The following is a 24,161-nucleotide window of genomic DNA, read 5'->3' as shown; positions in this document are numbered from 1 at the left end:
ATATTTTACCAGAGGTGGGAGAAGTACTCGGACCATGTACTTAAGTACCAGAGTGTAGGGATAGACTAAAAACTAAAATTCCTGCATTCAAGGTTCTTTATGTACATTCAAATGTTACTCAAGTAAACGTACCAAAGTATATGCTTCTAAATAAACGTACAGTATAGTACCTAAAGTAAAAGTAGTCATTGTGCAGATTGGCCCATTTCAGAATTATATACTCCCCTCACATCATTCACATGTTACTTCAATAAACTTAGAAACATCACATTGTTGTGGCGTGGTTCCTGCTAGTGAAAATATAGTGAAAGTAGCGATAGTAATAGTAGTCATTGTGCAGATTGGTCCGTTTCAGAATTATATATATGATATGTTTTATAATGATTGATCATGAAAGTGTTCTCAAAGCTGGTGAAGGTGCAGCTAGTTTGAATGACTTTGTAGACTGCAGGGTAGCTTGTGGATTTACTCCAGGTGGAACTAAAGTCTGATTTAACACTTGATTATATTTCACATCATTCATCCACATCTGTAAAGTAACTAAAGGTATTAAATAAATGTAGTGGAGGGAAATTGCACGATTAACCTCTGAACTGTAGTGGGGTAAAGTACAAAGTAGCATAACATGGAAATACTCAAATAAAGTAGGCCTACAAGTCTTTAAAAATGTTACTTGAGTAAATGCACTTTTTTTCTTTACACCACTGTCTTTGACTTTTTCAGAGTTATTTAAGATGCATTATATACCTTGCCCAGTATAAAATGTATATTGCAAATGGTCATAGCACGTGGATTCATATAATTATAATTTTTCCATAGAGCTATCGGATATTGATTTAAGTCAGCTGTCACATGCAGAGCTGCCCGGGCTGCATTCAGGTTTATTATTAGAGTCAGTCTGAGAGTCATGGGACAGGCACGGGATTACTCCAGCAGATCACTTCGTCAACGTTGAATATTTAAATGTAATTTTAGTTTCCAGTGCAGACTAGATGTCTACAAATCACAGTGGGAGAAACCGGGGATGCACAAGAAACATATCGTTTTCAAGTCCTAACAAAACTGTATGTTTCAAAGTATGCTAGAATAGCAGTTAAAACACTTCTAGAAACTATGTTCTAGCAGTAAATATAACGTGACAGTTAACAGCAAGTTGTTAGTCACTGAAGACTTGAGTTAACCACCTTTGCTACTGTCAGTGAACGCAGCATCACAGCAAAGTTGGATCAGAGCTCTGTACGCGTGACGTCACAGGCTGGGTCCGCTAATTCTGATTTAGAAATATAAATCTGAGACATTTGGACAACCGACACTGCCAACGTCTGCTTCACCGCCAGGTAAAACATATACTGTAAACATTCTACATTTTTTTTAACAGGAATGTTTAACTGCTGCTGTGCACAACACTGTAAACATATCTAGGTTACATTTGATGCACGTGACATATTGTTGTTACCACTGAATGACGACTGTCGATATAAGGTTAGTTTTATGCTAGAGTAAAATGCTTTGTTAACAGCAGTAGGGATGGTTTAATATGGTGTCAGTCGGCTATAGTCCGTATGGCTGTGTGTTTATTTTCGTTCCAGAATTATCTGGCACAATCCACGCGATGATTTGGGTTTGGCTCGCGCGCGCCTCTGTTATTCTTTAGATAGCGGCACGCAGCCTCTTTACTGTACTCCGTGAGGAAGAGGAGGGCAGGTCATCTCCTCCGTTACATGCTGTTGTTTTGGCTCTGTTCTCCATTATGTTAGATGACACACTATATCACGATTACTTCATAATTTGGGCAGCCCACCTATAGGCAATGGTGGAATAAATACTCGTTTTTTTACTCAAGTAAGAGTAGCAATAGTTTATTTGTGAAAATACTCAAAGAAAAATCATTAGCCCCTGCTAGACCACCACACACATAACAACACAGACTATAACAGCACTGTAGTGCAATATATGCTACGCTGCTACTATTACTGACTTTGTTTCACTACCCAATACTGTAACAACAATGTACTATTTCAATATTTACTATTTTCAATATATTGCTATTTACTATTGTTATCTGAGAGGTACGTCATTACTTTCTATTTGTTCCACTTTTTTATAATGCTGCCACTTGTCTTTTCTACCTTGTGTACTAATTTGATAATTTGTATTAATGTGTTCTTGCCACTTTGCTTTACTACTACAGTACTGTTATATGTGTGTCCTTATTTGGGCTCTTTGCTGCAACAATGTTAATGACGGATAAAAGAATTCTGATTGTGAAAGTACTAAAGAACCAAAAATAAAAGTACTCATGATGACCCTTTTCAGAATAATTTATATTACATTTCTGGATTGTGATTATTGATGTGTATCACAGCTGACATTAAATTACAATGTTTATTTATATGTTAATTTTTATCATTATTGTATTAGCCAAAACTATAAAGTAACTAGTAATTTAAACTGTCAAATAAATGTTGTAAAGTACAATATTGACTTCCAAAATGTAATGCAGCGGAAGTATAAAAAAGGAAAAAACGTTTATACTCAAGTACAGTACATGTACCTCAACATTGTACAGTTCTTGAGTAAAAGTACATTATTACATCCCACCAGTGCATGTATCATCTTTAGAGGCTATGTAATGGTAAAGGATTACAGATGAAAAGATAACTTTGAGGATGGAAGTTGGCATCAAATTTCATTCGAATTTAAGATTTAAAATCAGATTTGGAATGACTGACTGTACTCGTGTATTTAGCTTAAGGTCCATTTTCACTACTGCACTGGAGCATACACTATGGCATGCCATTTTATATCATAAATAAATAAATCATATGTCTCAGAGAAATAATCAAATATGAACGTTTGCATTTGACTTCTCTGTTGGAAAAGCTGTCCATATTTGAGAGCAATAGTTATATACAAATTCTAAAGTCTTCAAATTGCTGTTTTTGGATAAGATAAGATAGGACTTTAGTTATCCCGATGAAATTGTCGTGCCAGAGTTACAAAAATACAATAACACATATAACACAGCAGCATAATAATAAAATGGAACACTGACAGTGCAGTATTAAGAGCAATTCAATAACTACAGGAGACAGTCACATACTTAACACTATAAGTTGTTTCAATACAAAAACTGAAATTCTCTGAAATGAAATCTAATTTGCTGAGTGTGCTTAATCCTCTCATTGTGTGTGTTCAGCTCGTGCTTCTCCTCAGTGACAGTGAGGCGTCAGGATGTCCTACATGAGTGCAGACAGCAGCAGCTGGTCCCAGCCCAGGGACTTCAGCAGCCTCATCCACACCTGCAGCTCCAACATCCAGAAGATCAGCAACAACTGTGAGTGCGCACGGTGTCACGCGCAGCAGCAACAACCTGTTCCACACCGGATCGCTGGAGAACACAATCTATTCAAATGTTCACGTTGTATTGTGGAATGCACTGAGGCTAATGCAGGGGAAAGGAAAGTCCAATACAGCGCACCATACAATGTACTTAAGACGTAAAGCAATATAGTCAAAAATATTGATTCAGTGGTGCAAGTCAAATTCAGAAACGAATAAGATAAAAGAGAATGAAAAGCTGTACAGTAGAATTCATATATTTTAATAATATATAAATATATATATTTTCTTTGCTTCATTTGTTGTGTTTTTAATTCAGCAGGTGAACCTATATGTTCATAAAATAGTGTGTGTGAGCTTAACTGTGTGTATTAAACTAAAACAGAGCATTTTCTGTCAGCTCAGATTTGATGTCTGCTTTTTTAAACTGTAGTTTGTGCTCATGTGTGTCAGTGCTGGTGTGTAGACTGAATAGGCTGAGTGAAAGACAGGGTTCCTATCAATACAATCATTTTTTTAAAAATCCTAAATATCTTGGTTTCTTCTTCTCGAAGGTCACATTGTCCTTTCGTCTTTACATATTACACTTAACTAAAAAACATCTTATTGATATTTATTTGATTTTGTATGTATTGGCATTGCATTTGATATTGAGGTAATCCAAATGCACCAGTCAGTAATCAGGTTACATTACTTTAATATTGTGATACCTAGATAAGGTTGCTGATAACATATTATTTGACTGGCAACTAGTAATTGTAAAGGAACACATGTTGTAGTAACCCTCTCCACCCTGTGTGTAATTCAATTGTTCCTTTTCTCCTCAGCTGGTCAGATCAAAAACCTCCTCAACCAACCCGGGCTGAGACAGGAGAGCTCCGAGCTGAAGGAGAAGCTGTGAGTACTGACCTGGGACCAGCAGCACCCTGGGTAATATCTCAGAGTGGAAGGATCTTAATGTTGTGTGTGTGTGTGTGTGTGTGTGTGTGTGTGTGTGTGTGTGTGTGTGTGTGTGTGTGTGTGTGTGTGTGTGTGTGTGTGTGTGTGTGTGTGTGTGTGTGTGTGTGTGTGTGTGTGTGTTCCCCTGCAGCCAACAGCTCCAGCACTACACTAACCAGCTGGCTAAAGAAACCAACAGACACCTGAAGGAGCTGGGCTCCCTGCCCCCCCCACTGTCTCCATCAGAACAGGTCAGCCCTCACCAGTGACGTGTGGTGGTCAATGGGCACAGAGGCGCTGGCTAGTATCAGAGCCACACTTATAGACATATGAGCCCCATAGTGGAAGCTTGAATTCTCCATTCGATTGGGAGGTTACACAATGACTGACCTAATGGTTAGGAGACCGTGTGTTTCATATCTCATAATATCATTATTTAAAACACACACATAGGCCTACAGGTCAGTGTTCAATGACGTCTCCCCCTATTTGAAGCAGAGTTCTGCAAATTCGGCTATTTTGACAAAATAGCCGAATTTTCAAAAAAAAAATTGTATAAAATGATCGCAATCAAACAATTACATTTAGTCATAGATCAGTTGAAAGACGTAATATTTATATGTATATCTTTTTTTACTTTCTGTAAATGCTACTTTCATTGAAATGGGAGAGGCGGCCTCCCCTGAGCGCACATCTCTGTACCAACTATCGCTATGTCAATAAATCATTCGATTGATATTTATCAACATGTCAGTAAAATCAGAGTAGGGCAATGAATGCCATGATAAGCTTATTCCACGGTCAGATCATTGTTGATGCGTCATCAAAAAGCAGAGCCGCGGATAGCTTCAGGATGAGAGGGAAGGAGACAAGAGAAGCTAAATGACGCTGCATGTAACAATAGCATAATGATGACCGTTTGGTCACAGTCCAGACAAATACAAACACTAAGAATTAAATAATTGAGCTCGTTAGTAAATGACAACACATGGCGTAACCAATTACTCACCACCACTTTGTAGCAAAAGCATGGTTATTAGAAGCGCACTTCAATAGGGAACATACAGAAACACACTTACTGTAGGGTTAAGTGAGGCCATTGCATCATACCACAGGACAGGAGTCTGCAGGGCCCAGCAGAGGGTGGTCAAGTTAAAGGAAATACAAAATATTAACAATCTACAAAGATATTAAAGAAATGCCTTGTAAACAAAATGATCATTGAAGATGGTGACTTCTTTTCAAAAGAATATAGCATTAGTGGTGATTTTAATGTATGTACAAAGGAGAGAATAACATTGCGTCCTCCAGAGAATGCTGCTCATACTGACACACTTCAGGATGTGAAGTGAGAGTGGGCTGGACTTTGTTCCTGCATCAAAATCAATCTCTGTCTTTGCCTTCTCATGGTGCTATTCATGTTACAACTACAACCCAATGGATGACAGTACTCTTTTTTTTAATAAATATGTGTAGTAGTTTTCGCACAGATAGCGAGATAGGTACATGTAAAATACTGTGTTTTCCTAATATAGATGACAAACACACACAAACCTCTTTACCCCGCAATCTCATTCACGCAAACATACAAGGGGGGGGGGGGACAAGGAAATCAAAAGCAAAATAAATAAAGGATGAATATGAAATAGTATTGCAAAGAAAAGGGAGAGGAGGGGGGGGGGGGTGCTCTGCTGAGAATTAAGTATTGGGTTCTTCATCAATAGAAAGGGTGTCAATAGTTTTGTGGCTAAAGATGCCATGTGTGTGTGTAAGGTATCAAGTTGCTCTGTATCGATTGGTAAACGTTTGAAGTGAGTTACGAGGTTTCTACATGATAACAAATTTGGAAGCGAGGGAGCGGAGGAAAACACGTCTACTCCTCACTCTTCATTCCGGAAGTCTCCGTATGACAGTACTCTTTATTTAGATTATGCAGCCGATTGATCTTTGTTTACTAGTTGATCGTGTAGTTCACAGTGTTTTGAACCATCTGCTGATGAGTTACAACTCCTCGGCTGAGACACAGACATCTTTCAAATTAGAATGACTTGATAGCAATAATTATAGTGAACATAATAAAAGAAGAAGGTCAAGTTCAATTAAAAGCTATATTCAATGTTTAGGGTCCAGGGCATGCTGTGGGATCTTTGGAGCAATCTCAGAGTTGATTTGTTTTTCCTGTGTTATCTCTGCTTTGTCCTCTCTTCATTTTCAAAGACTAAACACATCGGGACATCCATGTTGCCTGCAGTCGAGATATACTTCAAAATGATAACCTTTGAGACGCTCAATAACTCCAAGCAGCACACTCAGACACGTCATCACCAACGTTTGGACTAAATGTTTTTGGGGGAAAAACAGCAAAAATGAAAATGAGAGATAGGCTGGTGCTCGCCAACTTTAGAACGTGTAGTAAATAACTAAAACCTTGAAACATTGTAAAACATGCAAGGAGCCAGTGGAGGGACTAAGTGAAAAATGGACTCAGGTTAACACCATTCAGAGCTTTGCATTAGACCTGAACTCTAATGCAAAAGGACAGCCTTGACCGAATGTTAACAAAGATTCCTTTCTTTCTTTTTCTTCCAGAGGCAGCAGAAGCTCCAGAGGGAGCGCTTGATGAATGATTTCTCCTCAGCCCTCAACAACTTCCAGGTGGTTCAGCGGAGGGCGGCGGAGAGAGAGAAGGAGTCCGTGGCCAGAGCCCGGGCCGGATCCAGAGTCCTGGTGAGTTCTGACTCACTGTGAACAAAGGGTGACTCTTAACCCTCCTATTGTCTTCGTGTCCCCCCCCCCCCTTACTTTGGTGTTCGTGGTAATGGTAAATGGACTGTACTTATATAGCGCTGTATCCAGTCTTGAAGACCCCTCAAAGAGCTTTACATGCTACATGTCGTTCACCCATTCACACCCATTCATACAGAGCAGTGTACCTAACTCTAGGAACTAACATTCACACACATTCACACACCGTTGGCCATCGGGAGCAACTCAGGGTTAAGTGTCTTGCCCAAGGATACATCGACATGTTGACTGCATGGGCTGGGATCGAACCCACAACCTTCTGGTTGAAAGACGACCGCACGCCCTCGTAGCCACAGTCGCCGGTCAAATTTGACCGGTCCTGTTTTAACTGCTATTATATTAACACAAAAACCATTAATCTTTAACAACCTTTCAAACTGTACATATTGTATCAGACTACTGGTACACATGAAGAACTGCAGTAAATATACAAAGAACAGACACTGAACATGTATTGCGTGTGCCAGGTGTGATCCATGTGGGGGGATGGGCACATAAGCCACACACACACACGTCTAGAGTATGTGCGTGTGTGTGTGTGTGTGTGTGTGTGTGTGTGTGTGTGTGTGTGTGTGTGTGTGTGTGTGTGTGTGTGTGTGTGTGTGTGTGTGTGTGTGTGTGTGTGTGTGTGTGTGTGTGTGTGTGTGTGTGTGATCTGATCCGGATGGTTACTAATTCCTTTTCTTTATGGAGGTCATTTTTGAGCGGGAACACCATGGTGTTACAAAGTTGACTAAATCATCCAGAATGCAACGGAAGAGGTGATCAGCCAGTTTATGTTCAAATGTCTCCTGTGAAGGATATCATAAAGCCTTAATGATGCAATCGAATGTAAAACAAAAAAGTTATGATTGATGAAAGTAGTACATCGGTCAGATTTGACCCGAAGACAACAGGAGGGTTAAAATCATAGTGTAATATGTATAGGATATAACAGTGATGAACGCTGATGTTTATTATCTTGTGTTACTGTCTGCAGGGAGATGGAGGCAATGTGACTGACCAACTGGTCACATATGAAGGGTAAGTGTTTCTAAATATTTTACCTTCAGCTCATTCCAGCCACTATTTCATTTTTTAACACCATTTTGGGTGAGAAAGCCACAGCAAGCCTGAAATACAGTATGTTGTTCCGCTGTTCTTTGAGTCACTGCACACTGTGTCATCAGGCTGTTGTTAAAGACAACACTATGGGACACCTATGGGTGTGTTGGACCCCCGCACCCTCTGTATTATCTGTATAATCAATTATAAAAGATCACACTAAAAGATGTCTTAAGTAGTCTAAGGGAAAGTCTGAACAGTTTGACGTAACATAACAGAATGTCACAAAGGTCCGTATCTCTGTGAAATAAAGTGTGTGTTATTGCAGTGAGGATGAGTGGGGTGAGAGCCAGACTCAGACCGAGGAGCCCCCGGTCACTGAGGAGAACCTGGAGACCATCAGGGAGAGAGAGACCAACATCAGACAGCTGGAGGTACAGTACACCCCCCTCACCCCTCAGAGGCAGGGACTCTGTAGCTCTCTCCCCCAGCTAACACCCCCTCCCCCTGTCTCCTCAGGCCAACATCAAGGACGTGAACCAGATCTTCAAGGACCTGGCTGTGATGATCCACGATCAGGGGGAGATGATCGGTGAGTCAGAAGGAACAGAGTTGATGCTTCGCACATGTGATTTGAATATGCTCATGAGTGCCCCCCCCCCCCTGTGTGTGATGAACAGACACCATAGAGGCCCATGTGGAGAGTGCTGAGGTTCATGTAGACAGGGGCACCGTCCAGCTGCAGAAGGCCTCCTATTACAAGGTGAGAGAGCAGAGTCATTCACTGTTGCATGTACACATGGAGACATTCCATTCAAATACCAAACTAACAAAACACTGGGAATCTTACAAGTATAGTGTGTCTAACGCATCCTCAAATTGCTGAATAAAAATTGCTGCTTACATTTTTTCCCCCGCAACTTCTTTGAAAGAGTGTAGTTCATATCCTGACAACAAAGACATCGTTATCATATTTGATAAGGAATGATGGTAACACTTCTTTAAGCTGCCTAATTGCTCTTCGAATTGCCTCAAAACATGAATGTGTTCAAGTGAAGGTCGATGATAGAGAAGCAGTGTTCGTATAATCACGTGCAACAGATGTTTATTACAAAAAACGCTATGTGAAACGAGTTTTTATTTTTTTGTTCTGTAATTAAAGACAGCGTTTTGAGATTCTGCCTTTTTCAAATCAGAATACATCATTCACAGAATTGTCTATCATTCTAAGTTTTTTCTTAGAATTATGAAAATAAAATAGCTTTTGTTCATGTGGCTCTAATCCTCTTCTGTAGTTTATAAAGTTACTGTTGTGGAAGAAAAATTGGTCCTGGTTGAAGCTAGCAGGTTATTAATGTTGTCTCTTTATCATTGTATCACTAAAGAAGCTCATGGTGTCATCACTTCTGAGAAATATATATAATATAATATTACAAGACTAAACAAGGTTCTTTCAGCTTGATGGAATGCCATTTCCTTTCACAATGTTTGCCTTAGTTCTCAGGTTTCTTTGTTTTATTATCTATTCTTTCGAGGTCTAGTTCCATATGCAGTGAGCTTACAGCACTGACACAGGAAGTATCAAAGGTGGGGTAGGTAAGTTTGAGAAACCGGCTCGAGATACACTTTTTGTTATATTCCATGGAATGCTCTTAACATCCCGATAGCAATGAATATCTTAAGTGCTTTGACAACAAATCCATAAAAAAATGTCATCTGTAGAAGCCGTAGTGCTGTAAAAAGCACGACCAATCATCTGAGCCGGCCCGGCTAAAGTAACTGGATGGCCTACCTGCCTGTCAGCCTTCCATCTGTGCACAAACTTCTCTCGTGCCCTCATTGGTCATGTGCGCGTTCGTGTGTGTTGGAGGAGGGGCTCTGTGAGGAAGTGGCAGGTTTTTTCCGGTTGTGTATTTTCAAATTCTAGCGCACTCGAGCTGGTTTCTCCAAAATTACCTACCCCACCTTTAAGAGAAGGAGTAACACCGTTTTGGTTTGGACCTTTCATGTGATAAGTTGACAGTAAGATCAAGAGAATCATCTAGTTATTGATTCATGCTGTTTACTAGAATGAATACATTTACTATGATGTCCTGTCTCCATACACTGTCACTTGTTCTGAATTTGATGACACTAACATGGCCCCTTGTTGTGTGCAGAGGAAGTCCCGTAAGAGGATGTGCATTCTGACCATGGTGCTGTCGCTGGTGCTCATCATCTTCATCATCATCATCTGGCAGGCACTCAAATAAGGAGACACACCTTCAGATGACCTCCAGTGTGTGTATGACCGAGAGACAGTGAGAGAGCGCTGTATGTGTTAAAATTAGTTTAAATACCCCAACACACTAAAAGCTAAATGTTGCCCCTTTATTCAGCCTCTGTGTGACTGAATGTGGATGTATTTCTTTGTTTTTTATGTTTTGGGTACTTTTAGGCTAACAGCACCCCAAATCTACCAATATGTTGTGATATATTCATAAAAATATGTGTTTCCTATACTAAAATCGACAAGTTGTAAATGTTTTGGGACACTAAAACGCCAATGAAACCATGTATGACTACTATTATTTATAACACCAACTTGTGTGTGTGTGTGTGTGTGTGTGTGTGTGTGTGTGTGTGTGTGTGTGTGTGTGTGTGTGTGTGTGTGTGTGTGTGTGTGTGTGTGTGTGTGTGTGTGTGTGTGAGAATGACAAATAAACTCTACATTCCAACACATAAAAAGTACATCTCCTTCAGTGTAACATTTATCGCTACTGTAGGACGGTGTCAAATGCAATCTTTTTTACAGTATGTGACCCTGTGTTGTTAAATATGAAGTGTATTTGCAGTATGAGGAGTGTGTTACTCATGAGAATGTAAAAGGAAATATCAAGTGTTTTAGCTGGCGAAATGTCTGTCATGAGAGAACACTTTGTTTCACTGTAGGTGCCCAGCTGAGAGAATTGAATACAGTTCCACCTGATGAAGTGCTCCACATGTCATGTCTCATTTTCTCCACCAGAGGCACCAGCTAACCTGATGTTATGCACTATTAGTTTTCAGCACACTCAACCCCCTGCCTGAAACGCCTCAATTGGACTCCTTTTTCACTCTCGTAACATAGTGACATCCCTATGTAACACCAGACCCGGCGCCAGAACAAATCTACAGAGGGCATACGATTTTCATGGGAGGGCACACAAAACCGTCATGTGCCGCGGCCAGTGGCGGCGCCAGAGATTTTCTTTTGGGAGTGCTGTGGGGTAGCTTGACGGTTCATATAGAGCAGGGGTTTTCAAAGTGTGGGAAGGTGAGCCTCCCCTCAGAGAACATAAGAACAGCCGTGCCCCCCCTCCTAATTATTATTGCTATTATTATTATTATTATTGTTGTTGTTGCTATAATGCAGGGGTATTGTTATCCAGTGGAATGCCCTTACCTATTGACCTAGTTAAATCAAAGTGGTTACTTTTTGTTGGCTGGGCAGTGTAGTTTTACACACCGTCTTATTTGACTTTCTCAGGACTTAAAACAGTGTTTTGGGGGCAGACCCCGACAAAGAAAAAAAAATATTTACACATGTAAGGTCATCATCTTAACAGTTAGTTATACTCATCGAGTCGTGAGCAGAGCATCAAGTTGGCATGCCTATTACAGCTGAATGCGGCTATTACCATCTTGATCAGCAAAACGCCTCACAAACTTATTAAGATCTAAAGCTTTAGTGCGTTTTGATTCAATGCTGAGTACAGCCAAACTTCACAGTCTCTTCTCTGTCATTGTAGACCGCAAATACCTCATTCCTTCAGTACTTGGGGTCCGAATGCGCCGTCCCGTTCAAATGAAATCTTCAATCGCATTTCCTCGCTCGCGCCAGGGCCGGGTGAGGGGTTACAAGGTTACAAGGCTCCCGTCTTGTGCTGCATTCACTTGCACTCGGACATTAGAGATTTTCTCTCATAAATGTCCGATGAGCCACAACTTTTATTTCAAAACAAAGCTGACATTTTCCGCCAGACGCTGTCTCCTCTTTCACTTTAGGTAACTTCACTAAAAATCGATCCATGTTGCCGCTCGCATAAAGTTAGCTGAAGTTAACTTTCACAGTTTGTCGTTATTTTTTTCTCACGCTGCGCCTCCCCTGAAGCTCTGTGGCGCCCCTCGCGGGAGGTGCGCCTCACACTTTGAAAACCGCTGATATAGAGGGTGTTCAAACGATGTAGGGTTTCCAATTAATGTACCGGCGCTACAGTGGAATGTTCTACTGCAACACTCCCCTCACGCTCATACACAGTGTACCCGCGACTGTTACAATGAAGCTCGATAATCAGCTCACAGCATATATTGTAGGTGTAAGCAATGGTAAAGTGCTATTTCTTTTTATCAAATCAAATCAGGTTTTATTTATAGAGCACATTTTTAAAACGATTTTTGGTCGAGCCAAAGTGCTGTACATATAATAATTACCTTACAGTAAGGACACTATACAGTAAATACAACAGCACAATTTGTGCAGGATATCAGTATGAGAAAATGACACCATCTGACCTTAGACCCTCACATCGTACAAGGAAAAACTTCCGGAGAAAAACCCACAGTTTAAAGGGAAAAAATGGGAGAAACCTCAGGGAGAGCAACAGAGGAGGGATCCCTCTCCCAGGACGGTCACACGTGCAATAGATGCCATGTGTAAGAGATAATACATTTTACAGCGTAGGTTGACCGAATGTTTGGAAATGCATGTGTCTGTAATAAGAAGATGAATCCACGGGGATGTCAACAACCCTCTGGCAGCCATCAGAGAAGACTTGAAGTAGTAATGTGACCATCAGATAAGATCACAGTGACAGGTACACAGCCACGACTCAGGATCCCGGCGTAGATAGACACCAAAAAGAAATTTGGGGGAAGATGGGTTATTCGGAACATGAGAGTACACAGGTATAGACAGAGAGAAGGAAGAAGTAAGGTGTTCGCCGACAGTCTAAGCCTATAACAGCAAAACTAGGGGCTGAATCTAATCAGCCCTAACTATAAGCTTTATCAAAAAGGAAGGTCTTAAGCGGACTCTTAAAAACTAATAGGGTGTGGTGACACCATATTGTGGACCATAATTCGCCTTGCTTGTTGTGTTGCTACACGTACCCTTTAGTGAGAACACCTGTGTAGTCTAGTGGGTAGAAGGGGGTATCATGCACCCCCCTGAAATATACTTTTAATCAGATTTTCTAGATTGAAAAAATGGTGTAGAAAACGATTAGCTATGTTAAAAAGTTGAAAAATTGTCCCACGTATATTTTTTCCCCAAATTAGTGTTTATTTACCCTAAAAATCGAGTTTCACTCTTTTTACACCTTTCACTATATCTCAGCCATTATTGCAGATAACTGAACAAATAAGGTATCCAGATCCATGTTTTGAGGGTCAAGGAACACAATAAAACTATTCTTAAAGTGATCACATGTGTCTGTGGCATGCTATTATGCTAATTAGTGCCGCCATTACAATAAAATAGCATTTTAGTCTTGTACCAAGAACGATGTATTTTGCACCGACAGAGAAATATTCTTATAATCAGTGTTTCCTAAGTGTAAAAAGTATGTAGAAAATTATGAGCTATGTTAAAATGTTGTCTGGATGTCCCACATGTATTTTTTATGCAAATTAGTGTCACAATTGCCAACAACGGAATGTTCACACTTTTCACTCTATCTCAGCCATTATTGCAGATACATGAACAAATAATGTGTCTAGACCCATGTTTTGATGGTCAAAGATCACAATAAAACTATTCCCAAAGTGATCAGATGTATCTGTGGCATGCTATGCAAATTTAGAGACGCCAATATTGCAGTACAGTAAGTGAACACATCGGGTGTCCAGACAGATGCTGTGTATTTAACCAATATGTATTTGTTTTGTACTAGCCTACAGCAAGGGTGTTACGTTCCCTGGTAGATCTAGGGGTACCAAGGGAAGTAGCGACACACAAGATAGCTGGACGAGAGAAAAAGGAGAGGAAACTCAATGCTCAAGGAGTTTAAGTGAGGTTTTAATAAGAACATAAGTGAGGCGGCTCACCAGCCAAATTACAACACAAGACTACAATAAACATCACACAACCAAGCTGGGTCTCACACAGAGACATGCTGCACACATGCAGCCAGACGAGAAGGAGAGAAAGAAGGGGCCTCACTGCCGTCCTCCTCCGGTCCTATATGGAAGCCGTGATTGTTAATTAGGAGCACCTGGGGAGAGGCTGCACCTGGGGACAATCAGAGGGAGAGAGAGGAAAACACACACACACGACCACACACACACACTACGGCACGTAACACTTCCCCCCATAAAACACACCTTATACTGCTCACCAGCAGCCAACACCGGAGCAACACATGGAACACACACAACACACACACCACTCACTGAACACAGATCCACATCGCTCTGAGCTAGGTCCACACCCACCGCTTCAGAGACGGAAACACCCACAGCACTGTCACAGACGGATGCAGAACTTAACTGCACCACACCACTCTGTCGCATCGCAACCGGGTGCCGGTCTTTTGGCTTTTCCAGAGCAGTTGCCACCTGCTCCTTCCGAGCTACACACTCTGCCTCTAGATGACCAGGATCAAGACAAAAGAAACACAATTTCTTTTTCTTGGGTCCTGGAAGAGAAGCAGAATGAGCCTGTGTGGCACGCCTGTTACGAGCTTTCCGGAAACCAAAACGATGAGGAGAATCGCTCTGAGCCAAAAGCTCAAGCCCTTCCTCATCCGCCATAGTGGTGGCCTGCTTTCGCTTCCAAGCTGCACAGTCTGCTATCATATGACCTGGGTCAAGACAAAAAAAACAAGCTCTGTCTATCCTGGGACCTAACAATGGAACACTGGCACAGGGAACATCATTATTAGGAGCTCTCCGATAAGTGTCCCGCTGAGGAGGGTCCCGCTGAAACAAAACGCTCCTGTGTATCAGCGCACTCTCGTCTGCCAGAGTGGCAGCCTGCTGAAGGGTAGTCACTCTCTGCTCATTGAGGTAGACTACCGTACGCTCCGGTACACAGTTTTTGAACTCCTCTACCAGCATCAGCTCACATACTGAAGCGATGTCATCCGCTTTACATGCTCTACACCACCTGTCAAAGAGGACTTTCTTCTCCCTCGCGAAGTCCACGTATGTTTGGCCAGCAGCTTTCTTCATGCCGCGAAAACCCTGCCTGTAGGCCTCAGGCACCAGCTCATATGCCCTGAGAATAGCACCTTTCACCTTGTCATACTCCAAACTATCCTCGACAGAAAGAGAAGAGCAAGCCGCTTGAGCCTTGCCGACTAGCTTGCACTGTACGAGTATGGCCCACACGTCTTCTGGCCAGAGCAGAGCAGCAGCAATGCGCTCAAATGCACTAAAGAACATCTCCACTTCCGACTCCAGAAAGACAGGGACTAGCTGAATGTTGCTACCAGCATCAAAAGCAGCAGCAGAACCTGAAGGTGTAACGGCAGAATCACCCACCACAGCTGCTTGGAGCTCTAGCTGACGCATCCGGACAGCAGTGTCTGCCTCCAACTTCCTGATCTCCAGCTCCTGCCTGAGCTGAAACTCTCGCTCACACTCACGCTCCTCCCTCTCACACTGGAGACGAGCCATACGCACTTTTACCCTGGCATCTAATTTAGACCCCATAGTAACGGCTACTTACAAATATTATTATTTATTTATTTACAAACTTCCCCAGATCCTGCCCACCAAACTGTACCCAACTATCTTCTGGAGCGTGCCGGGCTCGAGGCGACTTTAAAGGCAAACATCAGCGGCCAAAACCCTGAATCGCCTGCCCCCAACAGGGAATGAATCCCCACCCAGGATTACCCCGAAAATAAAAAAGGCAAAATAAAAAATGAGTGCCTGAAGGAAGGACTGATTCAGTCCAGCTAGACACTCCCCTGTCTAAACTGAGGAAGCTGTTCAACAGGAAGACACTTCACAGCCACTCTTACACCTATATACACTACTGCTCACCACCACACACAATATCAACACTAACCAACAACCAAATACTCACTCTTTGTCAAAAATCCCGGACGAGCCCCCATGTTACGTTCCCTGGTAGATCTAGGGGTACCAAGGGAAGTAGCGACACACAAGATAGCTGGACGAGAGAAAAAGGAGAGGAAACTCAATGCTCAAGGAGTTTAAGTGAGGTTTTAATAAGAACATAAGTGAGGCGGCTCACCAGCCAAATTACAACACAAGACTACAATAAACATCACACAACCAAGCTGGGTCTCACACAGAGACATGCTGCACACATGCAGCCAGACGAGAAGGAGAGAAAGAAGGGGCCTCACTGCCGTCCTCCTCCGGTCCTATATGGAAGCCGTGATTGTTAATTAGGAGCACCTGGGGAGAGGCTGCACCTGGGGACAATCAGAGGGAGAGAGAGGAAAACACACACACACGACCACACACACACACTACGGCACGTAACAAAGGGTCAAACATCATAATATAAGTATTGATGTGACTACTCTTTCCCAGTCAAGTCAAGCAGTCAAGGTTTGGCTCTCCACTATCTGATTAATACTCAATTTGAATCATCGTTTTCAATGCTATCATCAGAGTCAAATTCCTCTTCCTCTTCGTCTTTCTGTTCACGCTCTGTCGTGTCCAGGAGATCAACCAGGGAGGTTGGCAGGACAGGACCACAGGACCACACCGGTCTCAACACTCCATCAGTCCTCATCCATCCCTGCTCCTCATCATAGGGGTTTGGTTTTTCTAAAATGGATTCATCAGCTCGCTTGTATAGAGCGACGCGATGGTTCACACGTTGGACGTGCGGCTTCAGAGCATCATAGCATGGAGGAAGGCGAGCCAGGTCAACCTTAGACTTGGCAGTGAGTTTATCGGCCTGCCCCACCATTTTGCGCAGCAACTTGGCACGGACTACGTCCACTGAAGACTCACGACTCTCTCCATATATCAGACAGGTGAATTGCTCCAACTGCTTCATCACCTCAGGCTTGACATTCCAGTTGTCACCGAGTTGACTGAACGCCCTGTGAAACTTCGGGTTCTTCTCCAGATTTTTCAAGGGCGCCACCTTCCCCTTCCCTTTGAAGGCACTGGTGCAGTCTTCTCCGCTGAACACATGGAATCCAAGAAGTGTGGCACAGTAGTCTTCTCCCAGGGATTCTGCGAGCTCAGAGAGGTTGAGAAGTTGTCTATGTTTCCCTGACCCCGTATCCAGGTATATAGTCAGCCTGATGGCATGAGCGTGGTAAAGAAGAATCACAAAGATATCTGTGTCAGGTGTTCAGACTACAGCATTCTTGTACCCAAGGGCAGCAGCATGATGAAGGTAGAGTACCACCCTTGTATCAGTCTCTTCCTGGTTGCTGTAGATAGTGGGGAGCTCACGTACCTCAACCTGATACACAATGGGACATTGCACTTTGATCAACAATGACAGAGACTAGACACAAATCACAGATAATCACTGAGAGTATAATTAAACCATCAATCACTTTTAATATGGGCTTTCGATTTACCTTGCCATTTGAGGAGAGAAGTTGATGGGCTCTCCCTTCCACGACCAGCACTGCCATTTCTGTTCTCTCCAGCCTTGAAGCTGCCTGTTGATCACTCCATACACGCAGCAGGAGCTGGCAGAGTTGCTTTTTGTTGTCATCATTTGTGAGAAACATCTTGAAGTCATATGGCTTCCTGGTTGCTGGTCCAGCCAAAATGATCTTCTCTGAACTGCCACGTCTCAAGCTCTCCTGTGCTTTGATAGATCCTGGATGGCAACTGTCAGTCGAGAACAAAAAGTGCTTTTTGGCCATCATCTGATCGAGCAATTGTAGGCATATCTCCCCACAGGTTGGAGGAAGGTTGGTGAGGACATGGAGCAGAGCCATGCCATCCTGGATGAACAAGGCATCCGTAGGGTATGGCAGATCCTTTGGGGTGGTGTCCGCCAGAATGTAAAGAAAGGGTCCAATCATAACCACATGACGGACAAATGTATCTGGCCAACACCAGATGATGGGTAGGGCTTTCATACAGACACCAAGATCAAATGTATTCAGGACCCACCTCTGATCCACCTGATCAGTGGCTAGCTCAGAACGCTTCAGTAGCTCACGAACAACTGTATTGTCAGTGATTGGTTGATGGATGGGCGTGCCGTGAAGTAGTCCACTGTTGATTTTCTGAGTGGAGGAGTACCAGTTGCAGAGGTGAAGCCCCCAAGTCCAGGCACAGGCAGCTGTCCATTGCTTCCTATGTGCCTGATAAAGAGCCAGCTGTAGTACACTTGCATCTCAGTTGCATAGATTGTGTCATTCTCTGCTGGCGGTGTGAATGATGAGCCGTCATTAAACTTTGGGTCGGCGCGAGTGAAATACAAGGGTGGGAGTGTTTCTGGTGTGTTGACTTTCAGGCTACGCTGTTGCGACTTGTCGATGACGGGTAGCATTCGGACCTTGTTGCTCTCAAACCCAGGCTTGACCACCTGGACCATGCAGCTCACCACAATATTACACAGGCTTGGCCACTCTGAGAGCTACGGATTTGGTTTGGAGTTGGAAACTGCCCTGGCAAAGGTCCTGGACAAAGTCTCATCCTATCGGATACCCGCAATTGTGATAGGAGATTGAAACATGGTATTCCACTGTGAGTGGGACAATTTGAATAAAACCACGCCCAGTGTGCACGGCAGCAACATTGTCAACAGTGCTGGGGGAATCATGGTCCAGGTGGTCAAGCCTGGGTTTGAGAGCAACAAGGTCCGAATGCTACCCGTCATCGACAAGTCGCAACAGCGTAGCCTGAAAGTCAACACACCAGACCCTTGTATTTCACTCACGCCGACCCAAAGTTTAATGACGGCTCATCATTCACACAGCCAGCAGAGAATGACACAGTCTATGCAACTGAGATGCAAGTGTACTACATCTGGCTCTTTATCAGGCACATAGGAAGCAATGGACAGCTGCCTGTGCCTGGACTTGGGGGCTTCACCTCTGCAACTGGTACTCCTCCACTCAGAAAATCAACAGTGGACTACTTCACGGCACGCCCATCCATCAACCAATCACTGACAATACAGTTGTTCGTGAGCTACTGAAGCGTTCTGAGCTAGCCACTGATCAGGTGGATCAGAGGTGGGTCCTGAATACATTTGATCTTGGTGTCTGTATGAAAGCCCTACCCATCATCTGGTGTTGGCCAGATACATTTGTCCGTCATGTGGTTATGATTGGACCCTTTCTTTACATTCTGGCGGACACCACCCCAAAGGATCTGCCATACCCTAAGGATGCCCTGTTCATCCAGGATGGCATGGCTCTGCTCCATGTCCTCACCAACCTTCCTCCAACCTGTGGGGAGATATGCCTACAATTGCTCGATCAGATGGTGGCCAAAAAGCACTTTTTGTTCTCGACTGACAGTTGCCATCCAGGATCTATCAAAGCACAGGAGAGCTTGAGACGTGGCAGTTCAGAGAAGATCATTTTGGCTGGACCAGCAACCAGGAAGCCATATGACTTCAAGATGTTTCTCACAAATGATGACAACAAAAAGCAACTCTGCCAGCTCCTGCTGCGTGTATGGAGTGATCAACAGGCAGCTTCAAGGCTGGAGAGAACAGAAATGGCAGTGCTGGTCGTGGAAGGGAGAGCCCATCAACTTCTCTCCTCAAATGGCAAGGTAAATTGAAAGCCCATATTAAAAGTGATTGATGGTTTAATTATACTCTAAGTGATTATCTGTGATTTGTGTCTAGTCTCTGTCATTGTTGATCAAAGTGCAATGTCCCATTGTGTATCAGGTTGAGGTACGTGAGCTCCCCACTATCTACAGCAACCAGGAAGAGACTGATACAAGGGTGGTACTCTACCTTCATCATGCTGCTGCCCTTGGGTACAAGAATGCTGTAGTCTGAACACCTGACACAGATATCTTTGTGATTCTTCTTTACCACGCTCATGCCATCAGGCTGACTATATACCTGGATACGGGGTCAGGGAAACATAGACAACTTCTCAACCTCTCTGAGCTCGCAGAATCCCTGGGAGAAGACTACTGTGCCACACTTCTTGGATTCCATGTGTTCAGCGGAGAAGACTGCACCAGTGCCTTCAAAGGGAAGGGGAAGGTGGGGCCCTTGAAAAAGCTGGAGAAGAACCCGAAGTTTCACAGGGCGTTCAGTCAACTCGGTGACAACTGGAATGTCAAGCCTGAGGTGCTGAAGCAGTTGGAGCAATTCACCTGTCTGATATATGGAGAGAGTCGTGAGTCTTCAGTGGACGTAGTCCGTGCCAAGTTGCTGCGCAAAATGGTGGGGCAGGACGATAAACTCACTGCCAAGTCTAAGGTTGACCTGGCTCGCCTTCCTCCATGCTATGATGCTCTGAAGCCGCACGTCCAACGTGTGAACCATCGCGTCGCTCTATACAAGCGAGCTGATGAATCAATTTTAGAAAAACCAAACCCCTATGATGAGGAGCAGGGATGGATGAGGACTGATGGAGTGTTGAGACCGGTGTGGTCCTGTGGTCCTGTCCTGCCAACCTCCCTGGTTGATCTCCTGGACACGACAGAGCGTGAACAGGAAGACGAAGAGGAAGAGGAATTTGACTCTGATGATAGCATTGAAAACGATGATTCAAATTGAGTATTAATCAGATAGTGGAGAGCCAAACCTTGACTGCTTATCTGGAATGGGAAAGAGTAGTCACATCAATACTTATATTATGATGTTTGACCCTTGCTGTAGGCTAGTACAAAACAAATAAATATTGGTTAAATACACAGCATCTGTCTGGACACCCTATGTGTTCACTTACTGTACTGCAATATTGGCGTCTCTAAATTTGCATAGCATGCCACAGATACATCTGATCACTTTGGGAATAGTTTTATTGTGATCTTTGACCATCAAAACATGGGTCTAGACACATTATTTGTTCATGTATCTGCAATAATGGCTGAGATAGAGTGAAAAGTGTGAACATTCCGTTGTTGGCAATTGTGACACTAATTTGCATAAAAAATACATGTGGGACATCCAGACAACATTTTAACATAGCTCATCATTTTCTACATACTTTTTACACTTAGGAAACACTGATTATAAGAATATTTCTCTGTCGGTGCAAAATACATCGTTCTTGGTACAAGACTAAAATGCTATTTTATTGTAATGGCGGCACTAATTAGCATAATAGCATGCCACAGACACATGTGATCACTTTAAGAATAGTTTTATTGTGTTCCTTGACCCTCAAAACATGGATCTGGATACCTTATTTGTTCAGTTATCTGCAATAATGGCTGAGATATAGTGAAAGGTGTAAAAAGAGTGAAACTCGATTTTTAGGGTAAATAAACACTAATTTGGGAAAAAAATATACGTGGGACAATTTTTCAACTTTTTAACATAGCTAATCGTTTTCTACACCATTTTTTCAATCTAGAAAATCTGATTAAAAGTATATTTCAGGGGGGTGCATGATACCCCCTTCTCCCCACCCAACTAGTGTTAGCTGTTGAGTCCTGCTAGCTTGTCATGCAGAGCAGACGTGTATTACCTACTGGATGTTAACCTATAATAAAGAGTGGAACTCTATTCTAAACACACCGCCTCCGACTCCATTTCCTTGGCACCACACTGGTGACCCCGACTTTTCCGAGAAAGTTTCTGGAAAATTAACGAACATGGCTGAGCGCGATGTTTTCGTAAAGCTGCCGGAGTTTTGGGAGAATGCCGCAACGGCGTGGTTTGCACACGTGGGGGCGCACTTCGCCTGCCGACAGGTCCGTGACGGGGACCTGAAGTACTACGATGTTGTAGCAGCGCTAGGAGGCTCCACGTCGTCCAGGTTGGTTGGTTTTATCACAGACCCCCCACACCATGGCAAATATGAGGCGATTAAGGCCCTTCTCCTTAAGACATTTAGCTTATCTGCTAAGGAGAGGGCCCGCCAGATACTTAACATTCAAGGCCTAGGAGACAGCAAGCCATCTCGGCTAATGGAGAAAATGCTAAATCTGCTAGGGGGGAAGATCCCCGGATTTTATTCACGGAGATTTTCCTGCGTCACTTACCTTCCCGGGTCCAGACGGCGCTGGCCAACACGCCTGTCACGGAGCCCCGTGCCTTGGCTGATGAAGTGGATCGCTTTTTCCTGGCTACACAACAGCCCGGGGCAGAGACGTTAGCCACAACGCTCAGTGGGCCATCTGCAGGCAAGAGAGCATGGCGGGCAGCCGCTGAGAGTTCCAGGGGGATTTCCTCCCGAATGCATCAGCTCCCTGGTCTGCCACGGCCCAGTGGGTTTTCCTGAGAGACGCAGCGGAGGCTTTTGCTCCGGTTCTGACTTCGCAGCACGGTGCGCCAGGGTCCCAAGTTCCCGCGGAGCTACGCTCGGCTGGGCACGTCTTCATACGGCACGACGCACACAGAGGCCCCCTGCAGCCCCCTTACGATGGACCTTTCCGGGTCTTGGAGCACGGTGACATGGGCGGCAAGGCTGAGCACGTCTCGATTGACCGGGTGAAGGCTGCTCATTTGGACGTGGACCGGCCGGTGGTGCTGGCTCGACTGCCGAGACGGGGCCGCCCTCCAGCTTTGATTCCTGTCAGGGGGTGTGGACCTGTTGTTCCGATCCGTCCTCTGACGGGGACCGTACAGGCGGAAGTCGCTGTGCCGGCTCCGATGCAGGACACGTGGGGGTAGGCGTGTGGTTCCTCCCCGCCATACGGATTTTGTTTACTTGTGAATTCTGGGGGGGCTTGTGTGGTGACACCATATTGTGGTAAGCAAACGACACAAAGTAAATAAACATGCACAAAATACAAAAAAGGGCAAAGTTGGAGAGGAGCCAAACGACAATGCGGCCATCTTGACCGGCGCATCTTGTATCATGATGCAGAATCGAATAATCAACAAGATGACAGAGTGTGGGATGTAATGAAGATAACATTGGGGTTGTCGTGGTTACACGCCGTCTTATGGCAGTGAAGGAGCACTCTACACCTCCCTGAAAGGTCCTTAGGTCTGAGAGGTTTCGCTGCACCCCCGCTGCCATGACTCAGCACTCGACACAGCATGAGCGCGCTCACACTTTATAAGACGAGCTGACACATCAATCAACAACAAGTTAGAGGACTTCATTTAGTTAACCATTTCTAAAAACTAGTATGAGAATGTTTTTGGTCTAGAACAAAGTATTGCACAAATTGAGATAAAGAAATACATTGATATTAGATTGATGTAGAAGGACTTTAATCAGCAGCTACATTTCTATGAAGCTTCTGAGCAACCAGAGCATTTTGGAGAGGTCCTATTATGCTTTTTGTGGTTTTCCCTTTCCTGTAGTGTAGTGTGTTCTATAGATTTGTGTGCATGTTAAGGGTCTGTAAAGTCTAAAATCCCCGTGTTCCCTCCAGAGGGAGTTTCCCTGGGGGTCTGTGATAAAGAATTTCCCTAGATGGTACGACTGGATATACTTTTGGTACCAGGTACTTTTTGCGATTTATTTGGATACCTCTATCGTTTAGACTCCATCAATTTGTTTTTATCATAGCTTGGTTTTGCAGGCTGACATTGTTTTCAAATCTGGGTCAAGTTTCCAAAAAGTAAATTGCAGGTACAAGTAATTGCAGCTTGGCTTTTGAGTGAAATACAGTCCAACATTTGAGATTTTACAACAACCACTATATGCTCTTTCTAGTTTTTGTATTAACATCCTGCTAGTAATCCCCAATGTTTAGAAATGTAACAGTAATCAGATTTTTGTATTTAAGGGAATACAGTTACCTTTTTTGTTCATGCTGTACGTGTGGATATACTGTACAGCAGCTCTCACAGTACATGTAGTGTTGTGACACCTTTATGGTTTGAGAGTACATGTGAAGAGGTCCATGTAACACTGTCATCCGTACCCTCCGGTTTCCCCCTGGACTTTATAGAGAAAGTCTGTGTTCCTTGAAAGAATAGAAACCTCTTGGGTAACGCAGGAAAAAGGTCA

The 24,161-nt window shown here is 43.5% G+C and overlaps 2 protein-coding genes across 2 annotated transcripts; one reads left to right on the top strand and one right to left on the bottom strand.

The window, feature by feature from the left end:
- Nucleotides 1-1,013: 1,013 nt before the first annotated feature.
- Nucleotides 1,014-11,107, top strand: LOC117461514 (syntaxin-12-like). The gene is made up of 10 exons (XM_034103420.2): nucleotides 1,014-1,337; nucleotides 3,200-3,337; nucleotides 4,170-4,239; nucleotides 4,433-4,532; nucleotides 6,871-7,008; nucleotides 8,066-8,109; nucleotides 8,459-8,564; nucleotides 8,650-8,722; nucleotides 8,811-8,893; nucleotides 10,290-11,107. Exons 2-10 carry the CDS (start codon nucleotides 3,235-3,237, stop codon nucleotides 10,380-10,382), a joined length of 810 nt encoding a protein of 269 aa, XP_033959311.1. The 5' UTR covers nucleotides 1,014-1,337; nucleotides 3,200-3,234; the 3' UTR covers nucleotides 10,383-11,107.
- Nucleotides 11,108-14,146: 3,039 nt separating this feature from the next.
- LOC139435466 (uncharacterized) lies at nucleotides 14,147-23,240 on the bottom strand. The gene is made up of 2 exons (XM_071206123.1): nucleotides 22,237-23,240; nucleotides 14,147-16,538 (listed from the first exon to the last, which is right to left on the bottom strand). The coding sequence occupies exon 2, from the start codon at nucleotides 15,802-15,804 to the stop codon at nucleotides 14,350-14,352; it is 1,455 nt and encodes a 484-aa protein (XP_071062224.1). The 5' UTR covers nucleotides 15,805-16,538; nucleotides 22,237-23,240; the 3' UTR covers nucleotides 14,147-14,349.
- Between the last annotated feature and the right edge of the window lie 921 nt (nucleotides 23,241-24,161).

This window comes from Pseudochaenichthys georgianus, chromosome 16, assembly GCF_902827115.2.
Source record: "Pseudochaenichthys georgianus chromosome 16, fPseGeo1.2, whole genome shotgun sequence".
In the NCBI taxonomy this organism is placed as follows: Eukaryota; Metazoa; Chordata; class Actinopteri; order Perciformes; family Channichthyidae; genus Pseudochaenichthys; species Pseudochaenichthys georgianus.
This window is presented reverse-complemented; position numbering and strand designations above follow the sequence as displayed.